General features: G+C 41.9%; 1 protein-coding gene across 2 annotated transcripts; it reads right to left on the reverse strand.

Moving 5' to 3' along the window:
* Nucleotides 1-1503: 1503 nt before the first annotated feature.
* LOC136457626 (aromatic aminotransferase ISS1-like) lies at nucleotides 1504-7107 on the reverse strand. Of its 2 annotated transcripts, none has more exons than XM_066457651.1 (10): nucleotides 6854-7107; nucleotides 5550-5691; nucleotides 5374-5421; nucleotides 4837-4965; nucleotides 4012-4071; nucleotides 3684-3840; nucleotides 3300-3406; nucleotides 3170-3228; nucleotides 2279-2387; nucleotides 1504-2164 (listed from the first exon to the last, which is right to left on the reverse strand). In XM_066457651.1, exons 2-10 carry the CDS (start codon nucleotides 5610-5612, stop codon nucleotides 1712-1714), a joined length of 1185 nt encoding a protein of 394 aa, XP_066313748.1. In that variant the 5' UTR covers nucleotides 5613-5691; nucleotides 6854-7107; the 3' UTR covers nucleotides 1504-1711. The 2 variants fall into 2 exon arrangements, with proteins under 2 accessions (XP_066313748.1, XP_066313747.1); XM_066457650.1 differs by lacking the exon at nucleotides 6854-7107 and adding an exon at nucleotides 5814-5959.
* Between the last annotated feature and the right edge of the window lie 13873 nt (nucleotides 7108-20980).

The raw sequence follows: 20980 nt of genomic DNA on the forward strand, positions 1-20980 counted from the left end.
CAACTCGTAGCAGCTGCGATCTGTGTCTTTTTCAGTAGCGTAACGGCCTGCAGATACTAGTATCATGTTGCCTTTTTGTCATGAGCATTTCCTGTGGGTTTTTCTTTCTTCCTTGTCATTTCTTCTCGCGCTGCGTCACTTTCAGCGCGGGGATGCAGGCAGCAGGCCAGCAGCCAGAGTCGTTATCCTGCGCACGCTGCCACGTTTGGACGTCTACTGAACATTGATGCGCCGCTTCTGCACTGCTGGTGCGGGCGAAGCCAGGATCTTGGGATAGGGGGCCAAATGTATGCGCCGTAAGAAAGAATTGCATTGGATCAACATGTTTTTTTCACGCGGATTGCATGTCGATCGGGACATGGTTTGATGGTTTTTCATTGTCTACCATGCATGCGTGTAAATTGTAGCTACAAGGTTGATTGAATTCTACCATTTTTTTTCTATATACTTCTTCCACTTTTTTAATTTATTATTTATTTTTACTATATCTTTTCGTAGAGACTGTCACATCTTGATTTCTAGGATCACATAGCAGTTTTTAGCCATGAGAGGAAAAGAAATGATTTTGTAACTTCATTTATATAGTAATGCATATGGAATTCAAACTAATATATTTTTGTGAGTTCAATTTTAAATTCAGAATTAATTTTAAGAGAAGAAACAATTTTAAAAATAAGGATTACATAAATTGACATAATTTCCTCAAAATTATTCTTCCAGTCATAATTTGATGTCTGTAACTTTTCTATAAACTTTATTGGTCTTGATAATTTTTGTATCTTTTCTTGAAGACACGTTTATTAATAAAAAAATAGGAGAAGAGTTTGTGGCTACAACACTGTAGGTACGGGAAAAAAACATTTAAATGTAGATTATATGTGGCATAAATTTTCCTTTGGATTTAGACTATTAGGTCATTGAAAAAACCAATGGTCCTAGGTTCAAAAAAAACCCAATGGTCCTATTTTTTTTGCTGATTAATCTGGTAATTTCTAGTACATCTATACCATTAAATTATCATAAAATCCAACTGCATATTTTTTTATTAATCTCGTAATTTCTATGTGCAAACTTGAGGACTCCTTTTTAACACTGCTTTATAGATATCCATGCCATTACTATCCATGCCATTAATCTCGTAATTTCTATGTGCAAACTTGATCTATCTTACTTGCAGACACTTGAATTATCCATGCCATTACAGAATGTGATGCTGATTCTGCGGGCAGATGCTGACGTTATTTGGACAGAAGTATTCATTCTCAAGCTAAGCCAAGCAAATTACTAACAGGCAGCTCTGTACGTCAAGAACAGGCGAACAGCTCACGATTCTTGCTTATAGGCTTTTCACCGGTTCGCTTGTTGGTTTCAGCCAGGCTTATTTAACCATTCAATAGTGTTTTTCTCTCACAACAAACTAGTACCAACCAGCCTAAACCATCCAGCGAACACATTCTGTACAATTGCTGCCATCAGTAATTATAGATAACTGAAAGTCAAACAGAAACAAGTATTCACTGGTGATATATGTACTATTTATATTTTATAACATAGGTGACTCTGCAGACCGGATGCCTTTTATTCTGTCCCGGCTCTCGTCCGAACAATGTATTCTTGAAAATAAGGTTCCTTTTCTTCTCTCGAATTAATCCGGAAAATTGGAGTCCTATAAAACTTCAATGATACGCTTTTACTTACACCAATGGACCCGTTACTGTACCATTCCATCAGTCACCAGCTCCTGCAAGCCGCGCCTTAGCCTCTCGGCAGCGAGCCTGGTGTCTTCTTCTTTGAGCCCTCCGAAGGAGACGCGGATGTATCCGGGGCCTCCACTGGCGCTGCCAGGGATCACGGCGACACCGTGCTTGTTTGCAAGCCACCTGACAACCTCAAAATCATCCGAGCAGTTGTCCGGCAGTTTGGCCCAGAGGTAGATGGCGCCCTCCCCGCCCTTCACGTTGTCCTCACCGAGTGGGGACAGCGCTTCCACGAGCAGTGCTCGGTTTTTCACCAAGTCTTTCACCCGTTCTTTGATCCACTCGGGGCCAGCCTCCAGTGAGTAGAGCGCCAGGCGCTGCCCGATGATAGAAGCGCAGATAGGTATGTTGTCTTGCACTTTGAGGAGCTGATCATGGAAGCCATCAGCTTCATTTGGAAATGCAATCTGCAGCAGACAGTTCATGTATGACTAACTGGTACAGTGGCAATTAACAGCAGCAGAAAAAAAAAAGGTAGTAAAGCATAAGAAAATGATAAACGAAGAGTATGATGCACTCACGTATCCTACACGCCACCCCATCATTCCATAAGCCTTTGAGAATGAGAAGAGGTTGACAATATGAGTATCTTCTAAGCAATAGTGCTCCATTCCATCATACATAAAGTATCTGCAAAAAAACACAGGAAAATTGACCTAAGCATCAAGTCTTACAAAGCTCAAATACTAAAGATCATAACTAAATTACAATAAGGAGCAGAATTCGTTTGCAGGGAGTAAAAGATAAGCCACTTTCTGTGTTCCACTAAGTTAGACATGTTTGGACTCCATTCTTTATGCTACCACTTCAAATACGGTTGGCTAATCGCAGCTCCACGACAAAAACTTATATGTTTCTTTAAGCTTAGAGGGAAAAGGTCCTTTATTAATTACTATTAGTTCCTCAACTTGGACCTGAACACCTGATTCTTTCAGGCAAACATAAACCTGGTATAAAGCAGTAAGTGTGATCGGAGGGCTTATTTTTTACATCACCAAGTTTATAGCCTAAAACGTATTTTTAAAGGCTTAGAAGCTGGAATGAGTTTAAATAAGAGAACTTATCGCAAACCAAAAAACCAAGCACAGGATAACTGTAGTCGACATATTCTGACACATCATATCTGTGCAGGACAACTACTTTATGCATCTCTTATGGGCACAATATTCTGATTTTCATTTCCTTGTGGAAACAGCTAAGATGTATTCTAGAAATCCTATCTGTGTACGCCATCAGAGTGGCTTTCATCTGGACACAGATTCAAGAGTTGGGAGTAGAGTTCTAATGGCTTATATGATCTGTCCCTTTGACTACAACCATAATTCACGGCTGTTCTCAGTTCTCTCTAACAGATATCACAAAAGATTATATAATTGCTTGTGAAAAGTTATCACTTTACAGTATTGACTTACTCATAGGTATTGTCAACCACAAGCCACGCACCAGCATTTTTGCACAGATCTGAAATTCTCTGGAATGACAATGCAATATTAGAAAATATTGGACAGTGATTCCAAACACAAGTATTTATGGAGAGATTACCTCAAGCATAGGCCTGGGAATAAAAGCTCCAGAGGGGTTCCCCGGATTCACAACAGTAACAAGTTTAGGGATAGGGTCATTTTCTTTCAGAACCTTCTCCAACCAATCTGCATTTTTAGACATAATTGTAATGTATTCTTCCAAAATAAAATATTATCAAATACAGCCAGCATAATTTCTTCTACTAGATGCGTTGCATTTTACAAAAGCATATTATTCTCATCAGCTAAAAGATATGTAGACTTCCAGGGAAATTTAACATGTACCAATGAAGCAGATACTCCTGAACCAGCACTAAGTACAACATATTTCTTACAACAGACTGTTGATATAAGACATCTCACCAATTTTTCGAATGCAACAGAACGAAGAGAGTCATCTTACCAACATCAGGATGAAGTGTCTTGGGATCGCAGTCACCAACTAATATGTCAGTAACACCTGTCATCTGGAATGACATGTAGGCATTGAAATAATATGGTGCAAACATGACAACTGAATCACCAGCATCACAAAGAGTGAGGACCAAGTTCACAAAAGCCTGAAAAAATCAATGTAACAAAAGACCAGATTGTAAGACAAGTTCAAGGTCTAGCAGTGAAACAGGAAAGGAAGAGTGTGCCCCCAAAGAAGTAATAAGTAGAAGTAAATTGGGAAACATAAGGCCCAGTTTGAAAACTTTACAAGGCAAAATAGGAAAGTAAGTTTTTACCTGATTTGCACCAGCAGTGACCATGACTGATGACTTGGTAAGCTTATTCTCTCTGCGTAGCTGCCAAAAAATACAGTAGATATCAGGAAAGATATACAAGATGCTTGCAATGCAGTACTAATTTTAACACATTGGTGGTCCAAACATTCACGTGCCTGAACCTTGATTGCTTCTGCTGGGTTTCAACTCTAGCCTACCCCAACTTGTTTGGGACTTAAAGGCTTTGTTGTTGTTGTTGTGGTGGTGGTGGTGGTCCAAACAGAAATAAAAATCTTAGCCCAATAGGTGACAAAACGGTGTAACAAATTCTAAAGATAACTGTGCGATGTGGAGCATTTAGGCTAATGGTCTAAATCATCTCAGGATTTCATCTCAACTGTTAGACAAACAACATGGCAGAGAGACTTTGCAACTCTTAGCACCACCATGATTTTCTCTTCTGAATTTCCAGAGGAGTCACAATAATGAATATTGTTCCCATTTCTCCGTTGTTGAATAGAGAGTTTTATGACACACTCTGCCTATATTCAGAAAATTAGACGCTTCCCAGGAATGTAACTCTGAGAACAAAAAGATTTTTTGGAACCTTTGTTTTGACAAAATTAATTTCTGAAACATTGCATCGATCACTTTAGATTGCTGATGCGACTGTGAGTTAAGATCAAATATCTCTATTAAAATTTGGTTACTGTGTAGTGGGTTAGAAGCAGGATCCCTAGTCCCCAATGGCATTGGCATGGCAATGTGGTAAGACTCAAGAGCATGGCCTGCTTAGTCAGTGTATGGGCAAAGTATATTATATATTCTATGATAAAAAGAAGTTACCTTTTCGAGAAGTGCTTCTCGAAGCTCAGGAAGTCCATCATCAGAACCATACTTACTGACTGTTGGTTCCCTGATGATTTTTTCGATCTTATCCAGAGCTGACTCAGGAGGTTGCCAGTAAACAACTCCCTGCATTCAGGATTTACAAAAAGTCAAGAACAGAAACTAATTTCTCAGAAATAAATATCATATGGTCGGGTCATGCTAATAGGACACTAACAGACGCATGTCACTAGTTAGATTACATACGAATGTCCCACTTCGGCAACATAAGAACTATTTTCAGGAATAGCAAGTAAAAACTGTATGATTTGTTACATGAAACGTAGCAAATGAACTGTACCGAACTAGTACATTTCAACTTGAACAATTGACAGAAACCATCCGGGAGCGAATTGCTATAAGATGATCGACTCCCCTTAATCCGTTCTGCTTCCGTTTCACTTTCGTTTTCGTTCTTGTGCCATTAACCTTAAATCACCGTCACAAAGCATGAAATCATTGCACAGCCAAATCGAGAAAATTATGGTCAGATACCTGCGCAAGCGACATGACATCCTTGGCCCCTCGAAGCAGTTCTTGTATCTGAAAAAAGGACGTCATCAGGAAGAACTCACCAAGGAAGACCAACAAACTTTCTTCAAAAAAAAAAAGGAAGACCAACAAACTCAGAGTCAAGATGCCATTCTGAAGAGGTGGGAGAAATTCGTCACCTTCACCATGACCGGCGCGTCCGTCTCCACTGCCCTCCTCGCCAGCTTAACGAAGGTACCCATGTCTCCGTCTCCTCCTGCTCTCTCTCCCCTGCAGGGTGCAGGGTGCAGGCTGCAGCCCTCCTCCAAGAGGAAGCAAGAACTGGAAATTTCGGGGAACAGGCGGAGTCAGAGATCCAAGGATATACCAACCAAAAGAACAGCAGTGAGTCCAAAGACATGTGGAAGAAGATGGGGGTTAAAGAATTCCCCCGAGGCAACAACCTCTGGGGGTCACCCGCTGATCCCGAGCTCACCCACCAAATCCTCCCCCTCTCAGCCTCTCTCTCGTCCCAAGTCTGCTGCCCCGACAAGGCAGCGTCTCTATAACAAAGATACATGAAGACAGGGAAAAACCGAAAGATTCGCGGGGGGGGGGGGGGGGGCTTCTTACTCTCTCTCTTTTTTGTCTCTCTCTTTTCTTTTCCTTGTCACTCTTTCAATCTTGTCTCTGATTTTTTGGCTTACGTTCCGGAAGTGGCGCCGTGGCTTGGATAAGCGCCTGTTCCTTCGGCCTTCTTTGACGGATAAGTCATGCCACTGACTGATTTGATGTGCGAAAAAAATACTATTTATTGACTAATAAGCTATAGCTTATAAGCCAAACACGTGAACAGGCTGAAGCTGAAGAATTCAGGCTCAGCTGCGTGCGTTTCAGGGGAAGGAAGAGGGGTCAAGAAAGGAGGGAGCTTTTTTCGGGTAAAAAGATTAAAAGAGACAAAAAGATTGTATTTTTTAAATGAAAAAGTAATGTGTCATCAGCGTCCATAGACAGTAAAACACATGCGTATGATATGCAAATATCGAATTATTTTTGTTGACAAATCCAGTGCATGAGCTGCCAAAGGATCCAATGGGTGAGTGAAGACAAGTTTGGCCAGTACTCTTCTGCTTGTTAAGACAAAAGTTGTTTAGCACTACTATGACAGAGACAAGCACAAATGTGATCAGAACAGTCCCCCTGCTCAAAAAGAAGTCTCTCAGCGTTTCAAATTTCAGAAGGGAAAAATTAAGAAATGTTTCTCCATCAGATTATCTCGACCTACTATGGCTGCGGCAATCTTATTTTTCAAGTCCAAGATAAATGCTAAGACGTTTCTCCTCGACTCAGCATGGCTGTAACAGCCTAATTTCAACTTCAGTAAATCATGAGACATTTCTAGAGCGAATATATACCGTCGGTCTAAGAGCAACGCAAACAAGAGGAGGGGAGGGCTCGGAGACAGTGACAAGACGGAAAGAGAGACAGTAATGCTCGGACGGACCTGTTCGGATAGGTAGCGGAGACAGGAGGCCTCCCTGGATTTGGATCGCGGCCGGGCCCAATGCAGAAGCACGAGGCCGGACCGCCGGAGCGCCCGGGCAGCTGGCGTCGGGTCGCGTCGCGCCGCGTGCCTCTCCGCGCTCGTGCACGCCGCGATTCGGCTGGATCCGATGGGCGCGCGCCCTCCGGGGGCGAGGAGGTTTTTGTCGACCGGCGTCCGCGGGCACGCGGCCCTTTCCTTGCTGCTGCTGCTGCGTCGGGTCCGCCGTCCCCGTCGCGGCGCGCATGAATTGCGTTGTCGCGGAGGCGCCGTGAACCATGACGGGACGGACTGACAGGCATGGTCGCATTTGAGCAAGCGCCATGGTCCGAATCGGCTCCGTTGGACAAGCCGGCCGTGCTGCCGATTGTCGTTCACGGCCCTGCCGGGTCGGTCACGCGCTAAAATCGTGAATTTCCCACTTCATCAAACATTTTCATTTTTAGGTGGCTACTAAGTACCATGTCCCAAAATATATGACGTTTTGGCTTTTACAGGTCTACATCAGTACCGGCCCTAGGGGGAGGGGTACAGAGTGCTACCGCCAAGGGCCCAAGAGGATAGGGGACCTAAGCCCAGGTATACAAACTTCTAGGCCCCACAGTTTATTAGGCATTAGCAGATTAATGAGAAGAGAGACACAAAACTGGCCAGACGACCCAAGACGACAACATCGGTCTTTCTTTCATAGTTTCCCTTCCCCGTAGCCCTTGAGCAGAGAGGAGCGCGAGGAGCCGCGCTGCACATAGCACATCTAATCGTGAGTTCGCGACATGCCGATGCACACACGCGGAGCTGGCGAGCCGTGCCGTCGCGAAGAGCTGGACTGTCGGAGACACAGACACAGCGCACGATGGCGGCGACTAGGCAGGGCTCCACGATAATGACATCTTGATTCTTGATATCTCGTGAATTGCGATCGCCGATTAGTTGTTTAGACCCAAGGTATTTTTTATTTTTTAATTCAAATTAATTATTTATATCGTATCCAGACTTCTTGTACTTTGTACTCATATAGTCATGTTTTTTTTCTAATTTAGTTGTTTTAAGTTTAGAATGTTATCTAAGAAATATCTGTCATGGGGCTGAGAAAAGAAAACAAATATATTGTTTTTTAATCTACATGTGTCGGTGCAGAAAGTGACCAACAAGTAAATATTTGTAATTTTGCCGTACGTTATGTGAAGGTAGACCGTGACGCCTAAGAGGAGGGTGAATTAGACAACTTAAAAATCTAACTCTAAACTATGGCCTCTTTTTCTAACCCTAACAAAACCTATGCAAAAGATAAACTATCTAAATGTGCAACTACGATTTTGCTAGTGTGTTGCTATCTCTACTGCAAAAGGAGTAATATAATCAATATAAATGCGGAAGCTAAAGAGCAAGGTAGAGATATGCAAACTCCCGTCGACGACTCCGGTATTTTTACCGAGGTATCGAGAAGTGCGCAAGCTTTCCTCTAGTCCTCGTTGGAGCCCTTTGCAAGAAATCCCTCGCAAGGGCCAAGCTCCCGGTCGGGTAACTCCGTGGATAGCCTCGGGCCTTCCCCACGCGCAAGTGGGTCTTCGACGTGCCTTCTGGCAAGCCTCTCCCGGATGCTCCCCGCCATCTTCACTATCAAGCTTCCGGCCGAAACGTCGCGGGCCTTGTTCCCTCCGGTACACGGTGGCGGACACACCACAAACTCGGTTGGTGTGATCTCACAAGACTACAAGCCCCTCCGATGTACAACAATGATGTTCGCAAGCACCGAGTGATAAGAGGTATGCAAACCTCACTAAACACTAAATCTAAACCTAGAGCAAATGCATAAGCGGTGGTCTAATCAACCTAAGCACTTCGCAAAGCACCTATGCTAATTACCTAATAAAACACTAAGCACTATGTAAGTAGAGATCACTAAAATGGTGCATCAACATCCTTGATATGTTTTTTCAGCTCCACACACATTAAATGACCAGTTGGGGGGTCTATTTATAAGCCCCACTAAGAAAGTAGCCGTTGGGAATGAAATCTTGCTTTTCTGCTACTGATCGGATGCTAGAGTCGTCCTGATCGGACGCGTCCGGTCGTCCCGACCGTTGGAGCCGTGAACAACTGATCGAACGCTATCAGCGTCCGATCACATGCCACCGGACGCGTCCGGTCGCAAGTTCGCCGCTCTAGAACCTCTCTGTACTCGATCGAACGTTGTTGTCCTACGTCCGGTCGGTTTGCCGCCAACATCCGGTCACTTGTTGAGTGTGTTATCGGACTGATGTACAGTGCCATCGGTGTGTCCGGTCGATTCATTTGTTTAGCGTCCAATCGTTGCTGCCGATGCCTGTTGTTATCGAGCCACTGATCGGAGCGTCCGGTCACTTTCTTCCAACATTCAATCCAGCGTCCGGTCGCTTCTGTAAGCTCATTTCTTCGCGATCTTGCGTACGGCTTGATTTCTATCTTCATGCTTGGACTTTGCTTGATATCTTAGGTCTTCTCTTATGCTCCTAATGTCTTGCTTGAGGTGTTGATCATCGGATCACGTCGTCTTTGTCTAAGTCACGTCTTGCATCCTATTAAACTACAAAATAATCACTAAATTCATTAGTCCAATTTGGCTGTGTTGGTCATCAAACACCAAAATCCAAAGTAAATGGGCCTAAGGTCTATTTTCCTTACAATCTCTTCCTTTTTGGTGATTGATGACAACACGACCAAAGCAAGCAAATAATAAAAATTTTGAATTTAAAACCTATCTACTTGCTAGGATGCAATGCTAGGGGCAACATTATATGATGCCAAAAGATACTACTTGTAAGACTACATAAAAACTCATCTTGCCCTTGCAAATGTCTCCATGTAGTATTATGGATTTAAGCCTTGCTTCCTATAAATTCTCTCCATTACATAGACTAATCCATAATCCATTATCCTTTCTTTCTAGGACCATTACTACAAATTAATGCTTGCTTTTGATCCACTAAATTCTCTCCCTTTGAAATCAAACACCAAAAAAAAAGACATTAGTAGCACAAGGGAGGGTCAAACTTTATGATCCTTTGTGTGTAGAGTGAAATAGATCACAAAATTTGACTCTCACATTATATAGACTAAGCTTCCCGTAAATATATGCATGCATATGATAGAAGGCAAAGCATATGCATAATTGGCAAAGTATTGCACAAGGGAATAATCTATATAATGCACGGAGAAAGCATATAAATATCAAAATAAAATCAACATGATGATATTGGTTTAGAAATACCACATTGATTTCTACCACTTGCAATCGGTGGTGGATATTTGAAGTATGATGCTTAACTCCGGGGAATCCATTTTCCTTGCAATGAGACTACTACACACATGATAAGCTTGAAAAAGTGTTAGTCTCAAAGCATCCAACTTGTAGAGTAACCTCCCCTTAAATTTGTGCAAACAAGTATGGAATATTTGTAGGAAACATGCATATTAATTTTAAAATAAAAAACACCACTTGAAAGATGACATCACATGAATGTGAGGGTCATTTTCAAAGGCAATATTCAGGAGAAATTATCTACAATTTGGTATTTGGCACATATTAGATGAACAATTGAAGGACAAGCTATGTGTCGTGCTCCTAAACAATTTTAAACCATGTAGGATTGCTCCAAGAAATAAGAATGAAACTGAGCAGGTCTACCATATGAAATACCTAGTGTATGCATGACCAAATATATAAAAATGCAAATGCAAACCTAGGCATGAGGAGTAACTAGATGCTAAAAGATTCCAATTGTAGGAAAATTTAAATCTAATACCAATTGAAGTAAATTGAATCTAGTTACCTAACATGGGAAGGAGAATTTGGGTTCATAGTATTCACTAACCTATTTGGCAATGATTTTGTCCATCATGATGCACCTCATGAAATGTATCCATACTTTGCTAAGTCTTTAAATTCCCCGAAGTCCATTAGACTTCTCACTTCCCTTTCGAGATCCAAACCTTCTTGGTGCTCTTCATGTTGGAGATGATTTTATTTGGCACCCAAAAGCGTTTGACCCCATTGTTGGCTTGCTTGTTCACCTTGATAGCCACCATCTTGTCATTTTTCTTCTTCTTTAGCAAGTATGGTGTGGAGGCCTTCTTGTCCACCTTGTTGGTGCAGGTGTTGGAGAGCTTGTTTGTTTGCTTTTTCTCCTTCTTCTTTGCTCCTCCCCCATTCTTCACCTTACACTCGTAGGACTTGTGGCCTTCCTTATGGCACACATAGCAAACCATGGTTTGTCCTTCATCAAGCTTCTTCACTCCCTTGATGGTGTTATCTTGATGAAGTTGGGCTTGCTTTGCCTTGCCTTTCACTTGAGTCAAGTCCTTAGTGAGCCGAGCTACTTCTTGCTTGAGTTGCTCATTCTCCTTTGCAACCTCTTGTATGCATGTATCTACAATAACTTTTTCAACACAAACTTGGTTGCACAAGGATAAGTCTAAATATAAATCATTACAAGAAGTAGATGCATCCTTTTTAGACATGTTAGAACTTTTCTTTTTAGATGCCTTGGTGGGGGTTGTGCTAACGACTTCAAGATTAGCAACTTTATTAGTTAGCTCATCACAATGTTTGCACATGATTTCTATTTTAGCAAGCAAACTTTTATAAGCATCTTGTGAGCTAGCTAACTTTTCTTTTAATTTTTCATTTTTCTTTACAAGTTGCTCATCATTGATTGCGCATACATTTGTTGTTGCACTAGCCTTAAGTTGCTCAATTTTAGTAGATAGTTGAACATTAAGATTAGCAAAATTCTCATATTCTTCAAGCAAAGTTTTGTATGCCTCTTGTGAACTATCTAGCTTTTCTTTAGTCTTTTCGAGCTTCTTTTATTGACTAGTGCAAACTTTAGCATAATTAAGATTTTGTTGCTCAATTTCTTTATAAGAAGGCATTTCATCATCACTATCACTCTCACTAGAGGATGAGTTTTCGTTACCTCATGCCATAAGGTATACACGTGAAGAGCTTGATGATGAGTGCTTGTGCCCTCGCCTCTTATGGTGGTGTTCTTCTTCACTTGAAGAATCATTCCATGACCTTATTGATGTGAGGGTTTGGTTCTTGCACGCCTTCTTCTTTGTCTTGGGTGTGGGCTTATTTGGATAAACTTCCACAAAGTGCCCCAACTCGCCACATCCATAACATCCTCTTTTCTTTGCTCATTTCTTTGATTGGTGAACATGATATCTTGAATTTGGATGGACACACCCTTGACATTGAGCCTTTGGATCATCTTCTCTACCTTGTTGATAAGTTTGATTGATTCTTCATCAAGGTCGGAGGTGGAGGAGGAAGATTGATCATCATCACTTGAATCTTCATCATCATCATCATCTTCTTCTTCTTCACTTGAGGAGCTTGAGCTTGAGCTTGTCTCAACTTGCTTGCCCTTCATCTTCTTCTTGCCACATATAAGAGCTTTGCCTTTGCTTGATGAAGAAGCTTCTTCTTGACCCATCTTGCATGACATTTCAAATGCTACTATCTTGCCAATAACTATGGCCGGGGTCATGGTGCTCAAGTCCTCCATGTTGTGAAGGACGGTGATGATGCTTGTATATTTCTTTTGTGGTAGCACGGAGATGATCTTCCTCATGATGTCTGCATCATCTAGCTTTGTTAATCCTATAGAATGGAGCTCATTGATAATTAGATTCAAACGAGAATACATATTACGAACAAGCTCATCATCATTCATTTTGAAGGAATCATAGTTTTGTTTAGCTAGACAATATTTTTGCTCACGGATATTACTTGTGCCGTCATGGAGCTCTTGAAGTTTTAACCAAATTTTATGTGTTGTATTTAAAGTGAACACTTGGTTAAACACATCCATGCTAAATGATTCAAACAAGTAATTTTTTGCTCTAGCATTGAAATGAATTTCCTTTTCATCACTCTTCGTGGGTTTATCGAGATTCTTAATGGGTTTTATCTCGTCTCGAGTGACTCTCCAAACTCCCAAATCAACCGCCTCAAGGTAGCAGGCTATTCTAGCTCTATAATAGGGGAAGTTAGTGCCGTCAAAGTGCGGAGGCCTAAAGGTATCCATCCCAACCACTCTAAATTGCGTCGGCTCAACGACGGTTAAGCCAAAGGTCCAAATTGAGCCAACCAGCTCTGATACCAATTGAAGGTAGACCATGACGCCTAAGAGGGGGGTGAATTAGGCAACTTAAAAATCTAACTCTAAACTATGGTCTCTTTTTCAAACCCTAACAAAACATATGCAAAAGATAAACTATCTAAATGTGCAACTATGGTTTTGCTAGTGTGTTGCTATCTCTATCATAAAATGAGTAATATAATCAATGTAAATGCGGAAGCTAAAGAGCAAGGTAGAGATATGCAAACTCCCATTGACAACTCCAGTATTTTTACCGAGGTATCGAGAAGCACGCAAGCTTCCCCCTAGTCCTCGTTGGAGCCCCTCGCAAGGGCTAAGCTCCCGATCGGGTAACTCCATGGATAGCCTCAGGCCTTCCCCATGCGCAAGTGGGTCTCCGACGTGCCTTTTGGCAAGCCTCTCCCGGATGCTCTCCACTGTCTTCACTATCAAGCTTTCGGCTGAAACACCACGGGCCTTGTTCTCTCCGGTACACGGTGATGGCCACACCACAAACTCGATTGGTGTGATCTCATAAGACTACAAGCCCCTCAATGTACAACAATGGTGCTCGTAAGCACCGAGTGGTAAGAGGTATGCAAACCTCACTAAACACTAGGCCTAAACCTAGAGCAAGCGCATAAGCGGTAGTCAAATCAACCTAAGCACTTCGCAAAGCACCTATGCTAATCACCTAATGAAACACTAAGCACTATGCAAGTGGAGATCACTAAAATAGTGTATCAACACCCTTGATATGTTTCCTCGGCTCCACACACATCAAATGGCCGGTTGGGGGTCTATTTATAAGCCCCACTGAGAAAGTAGCCGTTGGGGATAAAATCCCACTTTTCTGCTACTGACTGGATGCTGGAGTCGTCCTAATCGGACGCATCCGGTCGTCCCAACCGTTGGAGCCACGAGCAACTGATCGGATGTTGTTAGCATCCGGTCCCATGCCACCAGACGCGTTCGCTCGCAAGTTCGCTGCTCTGGAACCTCTCTGTACTCGATCAGACGCTGTTGTCCTACGTTCGGTCGGTTTACCGCCAGCATCCAGTCACTTACTGAGTGTGTTGTTAGACTAATGAATAGTGCCATCGATGCATCTAGTCGATTCATTTGTTTAGCGTCTGGTCGCTGCTGCTGACGCCTGCTGTTGCCAAGCCACTGATCGGAGCGTTCGCTCACTTTCTTCCAGCGTTCGGTCGCTTCTGTGAGCTCGTTTCTTCGCGATCTTACGTGTGGCTTGGTTCCTATCTTCATGCTTAGACTTTGCTTGATATTTTGGGTCTTCTCTTGTGCTCCTAAGGTCTTGCTTGAGGTGTTGATCATCGGATCACGTCGCCTTTGTCCAAGTCACGTCTTGCATCCTATTAAACTACAAAACAATCACTTGCAAATTCATTAGTCCAATTTGGTTGTGTTGGTCATCAAACACCAAAATCTAAAGTAAATGGGCCTAGGGTCTATTTTTCTTACATTGTGATCGGAGGTGGCCTAGCACTCAATAATATAGTGTTTATACTAGTTCAGGCAACGTGCCCTATAATGGGAATGGGGATCCCGATCTTCTATAGGTAGAGGTAACTATCGTTGTGGCAGAGAATGACACACCGATCCGACTTCAGATCGAACCCTACAATCTTAGCACCACAACCCCTCTGGTTATCAACTGAGACACAGATCCGGTTGACCTCGCCAAGAAGGCTAATCCCTACCTATGCAACGAAGAACACAAGCAAGAACAAGAAAGAAAGCAACCAAATTGCAGATGAATGATTAATCTCACGATATTGGGGTCTCACAAACCGATAAACGATGAAACTATTCTTGACAGATTAATCTAAGCAAAACCCAAAACCTAATGATGGTGGCAGCGTATGATTATAAAGGTCTTAGGGTCATCGCCTACCCTAGACACGCCCCCTAATGGGCCCAAACACAATACACGATCCAACAGACCAAAAGATGGTGTCGCAGCACCCTAGTAGATTCTAGACGCTGATATATTTTGACAATTCCTATTGATTTTGAAGGACTTTTGATGTGAGACCACTTGGATTGGCTTTTTTATCAAATTATCTTTCCAACCATATGTGGATCATCAAAAACGGAGTCCGGATGCGTCCTGGGTGACCAGTTTAAGGTAGACTAGTCCTGGAGGCCGAGGCAGACTCGAAATCATGTTGGACCGGGCCTCCGGTTTTTGTTGAACGTCCTTGCTGGTCATCAACACCTCCACCTCTTCCTCTAAGTCCCTCATGACCCTCTCCAATATTCCTAATCAAGATAACATCATTAGGTAGTAGTCTATTCTCAAAAGTATGAAAAGAATCGCTTAAGAACGAGCTCACCTCTAAATTGAGTTGACGTATTCGAGCTCAGGTCATTGGACCTTGCATGACGGTTGGAGGATCAGCGGGTACATCTGAAGGAGTGATGTCCTCATCATCCTCCCCCTCTTGAAACTGAGTTGTCCTCGACTTAAGCTCATCTTCTTCTCCCAAATAAGGCTTCAAATCTACAATGTTAAAGGTGGGACTAACCCTAAACTCGGGTGGCAACTCAAGTTTGTAGGCATTAGCATTTATTTTCTCAATTATCTTATAAGGACCAGCTACTCTTGGCATTAATTTAGACTTACGTAGCTAAGAAAATCTATCTTTTCTCAAATGTAACCAAACCAAATCACCCGGTTTAAGTTTAATTTCTTTTCTACCTTTACTACCAGCAATTCTATACTTTTCATTCATTCTTTTAATATTTGCTTTAGTTGTTTCGTGCAACTTACAAATGAATTCAGCACGCTCTCTAGCATCGCTATGTGTTCTCTCAGTGGTAGGTAAAGGCAAAACATCAATAGGAGCATGAGGGTTAAAACCATACACTACCTGAAAATGACTTACCTTAGTGGTGGAATGTTCTGTCCTGTTATATGCAAACTCCACATGCGGCAAACACTCTTCCCACATCTTCAATTTGCGCTTCAAAATTGCTCTCAACATGGTGGACAATGTTTGATTCACTACCTCAGTTTGTCCATCAGTTTGGGGATGACATGTTATAGAAAACAGCAGCTTGGTCCCCAATTTATTCTACAAAGTGCGCCAAAAATGACTCAAGAATTTTGCATCGCGATCTGAAACAATAGTAGAAGGCATACCATGCAAGCGAATGATTTTTTGAAAGAAAAGGTCAGCAATATAAACAGCATCGTCGCTCTTATGACAAGGAATAAAATGTGCCATCTTAGAAAAATGATCAACCACCACAAAAATAATATCCCTCCCCCTCTTAGTCCTTGGCAAATCCAACACAAAATCCATAGATATATCAGCCCAAGGAGTAGAAGGAACAGGAAGAGGCATATATAAACCATGTGGGTTCAACCACGACTTAGCTTTTTGATATGTGGTGCACCGAGCCACGTACCGTTCTACATCTCGTCTCAACCTAGTCCAAAAGAAATATGTGGATAATACCTCCTCTGTCTTCTTGGCTCCAAAATGTCCCATCAATCCGCCTCCATGTGTCTCCTACAACAACAAAAGACAAACGGAGCCAACTGAAATACATAGGTGGTTAGCTCTAAACAAACACCCATCATTGATCATAAACTTATTCCATGTACGTCCTTCTCTACAATTTAGCAACACGTCCTTACAAATCAGGATCAAGCGCATATTGTTCTTTTACTGATCAAAGCCCAAAAATCCGACAATCAAGTTGGGACAACAATGTATATCGTCTAGACAAAGCATCAGCAATCACATTATCCTTGCCTTTCTTGTGTTTGATAATATAAGGAAAAGATTCAATAAATTCAACCCATTTAGCTGCCTATGATTCGGATTATGTTGAGAGCGAAGATACTTAAGTGATTCATGATCTGAATGAATAACAAATTCTTTAGGCCACAAATAATGACACCATGTCTCTAAAGAACGGATAAGTGTATACAATTCCTTATCATATGTGGAATAATTAAGAACAGGACCATGCAATTTTTCACTAAAGTGTGCAATGGGTTTACCATCTTGCATCAAAACACCCCAATGCCAACTCCACTAGCATCATATTCTAGCTCAAAAGTCTTACCAAAATTTGGAAGTTGTAGCAATGGTGCGTGTGTGAGCTTGTCCTTCAAAGTGTCAAAGGACTCCTCATGTGCCTTTCCCCAATAAAACACCACCTCTTTCTTCATCAACTCATGCAACGGGGTAGCAATGGTGCTGAAATCTTTGATGAAGCGGCGGTAGAATCCTGCAAGACCAAGAAAACTCCTCACCTATGTGACGGTTTGGGGAACCGGCCAGCTCTTTATGACTTCAATTTTCATCTTGTCCACCTCAATTCCCTATGGAGTTACAACAAAACCAAGAAAAGAAACTTGATCCATGCGAAAGATACACTTCTCAATGTTACCAAATAAACGTGCATCATGTAAAGCATTAAAAACAGCACGTAAGTGATCCATATATTCATCCAAAGACTTGCTGTAAATCAATTAATCATCAAAGTAAACTACCACAAAATGACCAATAAAAGCTCTTAAAACCTCATTCATTAAGCGCATGAAAGTGCTAGGTGCATTTGTCAAACCAAAAGGCATTATGAACCACCCATACAACCCGAATTTGGTTTTAAACATAGTTTTCCATTCATCTCCAAGTTTCATTCTAATTTGATGGTAGCCACTTCGCAAGTCAATCTTGGTAAAAATTATAGAACCACACAACTCATCAAGCATGTCGTCTAGCCTAGGAATAGGATGACGATACCAAATAGTAATATTATTGATGGCTCTACAATCAACACACATATGCCAAGTTCTATCTTTCTTGGAAACCAAAAGTACAAGAACGGCACAAGGACTAAGGCTTTCATGTACATATCCACAGCCTAAAAGGTCTTGGACTTGTCGCTGAATTTCCTTAGTCTCATCGGGATTGGTTCGATAAGCATCACGGTTGGGCAAGGTTGCTCCTAGAATCAAATCGATTTTATACTCTATCCCTCTCATAGGTGGCAGCCCTGGGGTATCTCAGCTAGAAAAATGTCCTCATACTCCTACAAAAGGTTAGTGACAGCATGAGGCACCAAGCTAACAATATCATCAAGCAAAAACATAGCTCATTTACATACCAAAGCATAGCAAATATCATCATCAGAAATTTCAGCAAAGTCACATTTTGTTGCAAGCATAACACCACCCTTTAATTTAATCCCCTCAGCCTTAGAAATAGATGTAGACTTATCCTTTTTAGGTGGAAGAATAGAATTAGCAACTTGCTGATTTTCAGATTGAACATCATTGAAACTAGCAGCGTGTTCTCTATCAGCTTGTACAATTTGAGTAGGGATCAAAGGTACCAAAGTAATTTTCTTTCCTTTATGCTCAAAGGTGTATTTATTACTTCTACCATGGTGTGTAGCATTATTAACATGTTCCTAAGGATGACCCAATAAGAGTGAGCAGGCTTGCATAGGTACCACATCACAATCAATAGAATCAGCATAAAACTAATGAAAAATGAAACTCTACAAGTTTGTGTTACCTTTGCTTTTCCAGAATCATTTAGCCACTGAATATGGTATGGATGTGGATGTGGGTGTGTGGTCAAGCCAAGCTTCTTGACCAAATCAGAACTCACCAAATTATTGCAGCTACCTCCATCAATAATGACATGTGCTCGATGGTTGCTGATGACAAAGAAAATCTGAAACAAGTTATGGTGTTGTAGCTTCTCAGGTTGTTGGACTTATGAGCTGAGCACCCACTGTACAATGATGCTCCTATAGGCCGTTGTTGCCTCATCACCAAGGACTCCGCCGTCCTCCTCATCTGCATCTTGGTCTTCTTCATCCTCAATGTCAGAGGTGCTCATGTAACCATCTTCTATAGCAATATATGCCCGCTGACTTGGGCAGTCCTTCTGCACATGGCCAATGCCATGGTAGCGGTGGCATTGAATGCCTGAAGTGCGTCCCGTCGATGCAACAGATGAGGCACTCTTGGTAGGCACCTACAAAGAATTTTTACCTAAATTTGAAGGTTGTGCGGGAGGTGCCTTAGGTGTAGCGGTAACTCCAGAGGCTGTTGGTCGCTTGCTTTGGTCGCTTGCTCGCTGGTGGAGGCGCCTAAAAAGTGGTTGGCTTGGTCAGCCCCAAAGATGGTGCCGAGCATGGGGTGTATGTGGTGCTGACCTTGCTCTTGCTCCGCTGTTCATGCCCCTACAATTCCTTTTCTGTAAGCATAGCAAACTAAAACAACTGGTTGACAGTATTAAATTCTTTATAATCAACAATGTCCTGAAGCTCACACCTCAAACCCAAATAAAAACGACAAATGGAATCTTCGATCCCCTCGACAACACTACAATGCATCAATTCCTTTTGGAGCTCACCATAGTAATCCCATACAGATTTATCTCCTTGTTTTAAACACATCAATTTCTTACGCAAGTCTCTATGATAAGAAGGAGGTACAAAACGATCACGCATAGCTACCTTGAGTTCTTCCCATGAACCAGGTAAAGCATCCTATGCAGCTAGCCCATCCACCAAATAATGGCAAAATCCTTAAACTCACTAGTAGCTTGTCGAATTCTATGATGCTCAGGCACAAGGTGGGCGCTAAACTTTTGTTCTACTATCATCTCCCAATCAAGATATCCCTCAGCATCATAATGGCCTAAAAAAGATGGTATTGTGAACTTAATCTTAGCATAAGGATCATCAGGCACATGGTGATTATTACCTTGATGGTGGTGGACACCACCCATACCTATCGTGTTGCGGTGAAGACGTCATCGTAATCTTGCTTGTTGGAAGGTTGCTCGATCTATGTTCCCACTGGCATCATGCACCATGTCTTCTGGCAAGAGACCATCGATGTTGCTGTCGAAGATGTCGTTATTGCTGGCCACAAAGGTTTCCAACTCAGTAACCTTATCAGTTAGTGTGGAAATTCATTTGTCCAATTTCTTCATACTATTGCCAATGTTGAGTTCAATGAGTGCGTTAGTGACGGCCTTCCTAACAACCTCATTCATCCTTTTTTGGGCATCCTCTACAACAGCTTACAGTTGCTCTTGGCTGACACACTAGTTGAAACCCTTAGGATTGTTATCTCCAGTCTAGTCACCTCCTACTATTGTAAACACAAAAATAGGAACAAATGGTGAAAGTTATCCCTACCAAATGACTACGTGGTTACAGTTGTAGTGGTGTCACTTTTCATATCAAGTGGAAGCATCTTACCAAGCTCTTACAAAGTTCTTACCAACACAAGCAGTGGGTGGTACAACCGGTGGCTGGTTCGTGATACATGTGAGGCAGTGGTACCAAGATTGCAAAGCCCTTTTTCTGTATTGATCTGAAGAGTTTGTAGAGCTTAGAAGGCACACAAAGAATAATATGTATATCTGGCACACAAGTCAGTAACAAAAAGTAATGCTGAATTATAGTCCAAAGTACTTGTTCTCATTGCTGGTCTAAAATGTTTTAAGTACCAGGTGTGTGACAAATAAGTATGGTGGATAGCAAGGTGATAGGTGTGTGAAAAATAAGTATGGTGGATAGCAACAGCAACACAAATAAGGAACAAGACAGCACACGCTAACACAACTCACTTTGGTCTTCTCTATGTGCTCCTCTAGATATTGTTCCTCTTTTGCTCCTCTCTTTTTTCTATTTTTTTAGGCTGCCATTGTTTTTTGGGAAAATTTTGACTTTTTATTTTTATTTTTGAGATATTTTTTTCTTCACTTAGGAGAATAAAAAAAGTAACCACAAAAAATATGAGCTTAAACAAGTGAAAGACGTGGCCTATGGAAATTTCAGAAGACGTGCTCAAAATCAATAAAAAGCTTATGACCACGAAAAGAGGATCTTGTGACCAGTTTTTGACCAAATTAAAATTTTCTAACCCTGTTGATGTGAAGGATGGACGGAT

The sequence above is a fragment of the Miscanthus floridulus genome, chromosome 6 (genome assembly GCF_019320115.1).
Source record: "Miscanthus floridulus cultivar M001 chromosome 6, ASM1932011v1, whole genome shotgun sequence".
In the NCBI taxonomy this organism is placed as follows: domain Eukaryota; kingdom Viridiplantae; phylum Streptophyta; class Magnoliopsida; order Poales; family Poaceae; genus Miscanthus; species Miscanthus floridulus.